The sequence below is a fragment of the Alligator sinensis genome, unplaced genomic scaffold (genome assembly GCF_000455745.1).
Source record: "Alligator sinensis unplaced genomic scaffold, ASM45574v1 scaffold308_2, whole genome shotgun sequence".
NCBI classification, from domain to species: domain Eukaryota; kingdom Metazoa; phylum Chordata; order Crocodylia; family Alligatoridae; genus Alligator; species Alligator sinensis.
The window spans coordinates 1989824-1992710 of NW_005842082.1; the positions used below are offsets into that span (position 1 = coordinate 1989824).

Sequence of the window (2887 nt, forward strand, 5' to 3'; positions counted from 1 at the left end):
CAGATGGCACGTCCCGCAGGGGTGCGGGGGGTGGGGGGGGGGCTCCACATGCTTGACAGTGAACCCAGAAGTGGACTGGAAGTACTTCTGGTCCACTTTTGGGTTTGCTGGGGAGCACGCTGGGAGCCTTCCCATGCCTTCCTGGCTCAACCATCAGCCACAGGGGGACCCTGGGTGCTGCTCCAGACCCAGGAGGCACCAGTCACTGAGCTGGGTCATGGGGGGGACCCCCTGTGTGCTTCCTGGAGGACCCAGACGTGCTTCTCCATGGGGCACCCAGAAGTGAACAATCCATGTACCCCACCATCACAGCACTCATGAGCCCCTGCTACCTAGAGGTACATAGAAAAAACTTCTAAAGCTGTGTCTATGTCCGAATCGCTGAATCTTTTTGAATCTCTGCAAATTGATTCAGTGGGTTCCAATTTAATTTGGCGAGATTAAACGGTCCTCTGATTCAGGTCAAATTTGGAGATTTGGCCACCAATTTGGGTTGAATCTCCACTGAATTGAATCAGGGACCAAAGCTTCGCACAGCCCTAACAGATTATTACAAAGTCTATACATGGAAAAATTATAACAAAAGTATAATTTTCCATCTATAGGATATAACTATTACAGTGTTATCTTAACTTCAAAGTTATCTTGGATTTTGGAAAGCATGTATTATACAGTAGGTAAAGGACTTATCCTTCAAAATGAGTTCACTTTGTTTTTGACAGGTGTTAAATTTCTCACAATTAGACTTAGATTTCCTTTGTTGAAAGTGGTCTATATTCACCTACATCTTACTTTACTAATCATCCCACATACCTTTTGTTATCCATAGGTTTGCATCCATAAAATACTTCATAGGCTAGGATGTCAGCCTGAGCATTGTTAAATGCTTCTTTCTCATCATCCCTTTCAGCATCATTCTTCCTGATAAGCTGACTGATGTATCGTTGTGCCTCAGGTACATCATTATATATTGCATGAACCTAGCATGGATCGAAAGTTGGATAATTTTCATATTTCCTTAAATCTGGATACTTGTTTGCAATTCATGTGGTTCAGATGCATCTCTTTTGCCTATACATTATCTTTTCCATGCTGTTACGCTCACATTCCATATTATTGCCATTAAACTCATAGCACAATATAAAAGCCTCACTGCTGATGTCATCAGTGTATTTTTCACCGCATTCTGAATTTCAGTGAGCCTTATGCACCCACTGAATAATTCCTTATGCTCCTTTGAAATTCCCAACTGTAACTTTCAATAAAATTATGAATTTACAAATATGTATAGTATGAACATACATTAAATATATATAAATGAATATTTGAATCTATACAGAATATACTTTTTTCTCATCTTTATCTTTAAAAACGTAAATAAAACTATAATACATAGCTTTCTACTATTTCTTCCACAACCATTTACCTCTTTCACAAGAGTTTTTAACATTGCTGCCATTGTGATTTGAGGCTTCATTGTTTTGTTGCATATGTTCTCTCTCTGTAGTAGCTCGGTGATCTCCCTCTCTCGTTTGAGTAAAGACTCTCTTATCATTTGCACTGTGGTATATATTTTTTGAAGAAGTTCCTTTTGCAGAATTTGTTCATGCTTCTCCAGTTCATCTAGTACCTGGAAGGCAACAAGGCATAAGTTGTATTCATATTCTGAGACCAGATATGACTGTGACTCCATAATATTAATGGAAGTGAAAGTGTAAACTTGAGAAAGAACAACAGGATGGATTAGTTAGAAAGGAAATCTTTCTTTCCATCATTCAGAATCTGAAGTTTTTATTTAGAAGAGTATATTTTAGGAGGTTTAACTCTGACTGCTGATATTATAAAAAGGGCAAAGCCAATAACTGTGGAGGAGAAATTCTTAGATTTTAGAAATTGTAAGATTCAGAGGGTATATATTTACAAAACCACAGTAATTGAACATACAATGCAATTTTGTTTAGTCCCAAAATGAACAGCTTAAAATGTACCAGTTATTTCACTTGTAAAAATGACAGTATTGTAACTGTTATTTTCTTGTTCCTTTTATTATTTATGATATATTATTGATTACATAAATATTATTTATTATATATTATATTTAATAACTGCTATTTTCTTTCTCCTTTTATTATATATATAGTTATTATATATAATTTATATGTATAATTTATGTTTATTAATATATTTATAATTTATATTTTGATTTAAATTTACATTTGTATTTATAATTTATATTGATAAATAGATGTACAATAACTGTTACTATATGTATTATATAATATATATTATTTCCCATTTGGTTTTGAACAAAGCACAACTGAGCTTACAAACTCTTAGCATTTCATTAAAAATATATAAGTATCACAACTGACATATAATCAGCATACATAACCTGAATGAAAGAGCAATGCAACTGAAAAATTAGATAATGAAATTATAAATAAAATAAGAAAATAAAGTAATTTTGCACATTTACCATCGTGATAGGGTATATGGCATAAAAACTGTGCGCACATATTTGAGTAATAGGAAAAACTGCTGTAAGAAACAGTTTAAACAAAACATTGTAAATGCTGTAATCTATTTAGAAAATAAATTACAATATTGACCCTTAATAATATCCAGTTATGATAATTTATCATTCTTTGTAAGCTAATAATTTTGGACAAAATATAGATTGAATAACCCCCACCAAAACAACAGTATTAAACTGCCCTGGTCTTTTACAAAAGTTCTCTCTATAGATTCATAGATGTTAGGGTCGGAAGGGACCTCAATAGATCATCGAGTCCGACCCCCTGCATAGGCAGGGAAAAGGGCTGGGTCTAGATGACCCCAGCTAGATGGTTATCTAACCTCCTCTTGCAGACCCCCAGGCTAGGCGCGC

The 2887-nt window shown here is 34.9% G+C and overlaps 1 protein-coding gene across 1 annotated transcript in view; it reads right to left on the minus strand.

The window, feature by feature from the left end:
* Window positions 1–2887, minus strand: part of LOC112550333 (centrosome-associated protein CEP250-like) — an 84029-nt gene that overhangs the window by 16806 nt on the left and 64336 nt on the right. The window contains exons 11-12 of the mRNA XM_025204459.1: window positions 1427–1630; window positions 814–980 (exon numbers count right to left, since the gene is read on the minus strand). Coding sequence (XP_025060244.1) covers window positions 814–980; window positions 1427–1630 — 371 coding nt within the window. The remainder of the gene's footprint in view (window positions 1–813; window positions 981–1426; window positions 1631–2887) is intronic.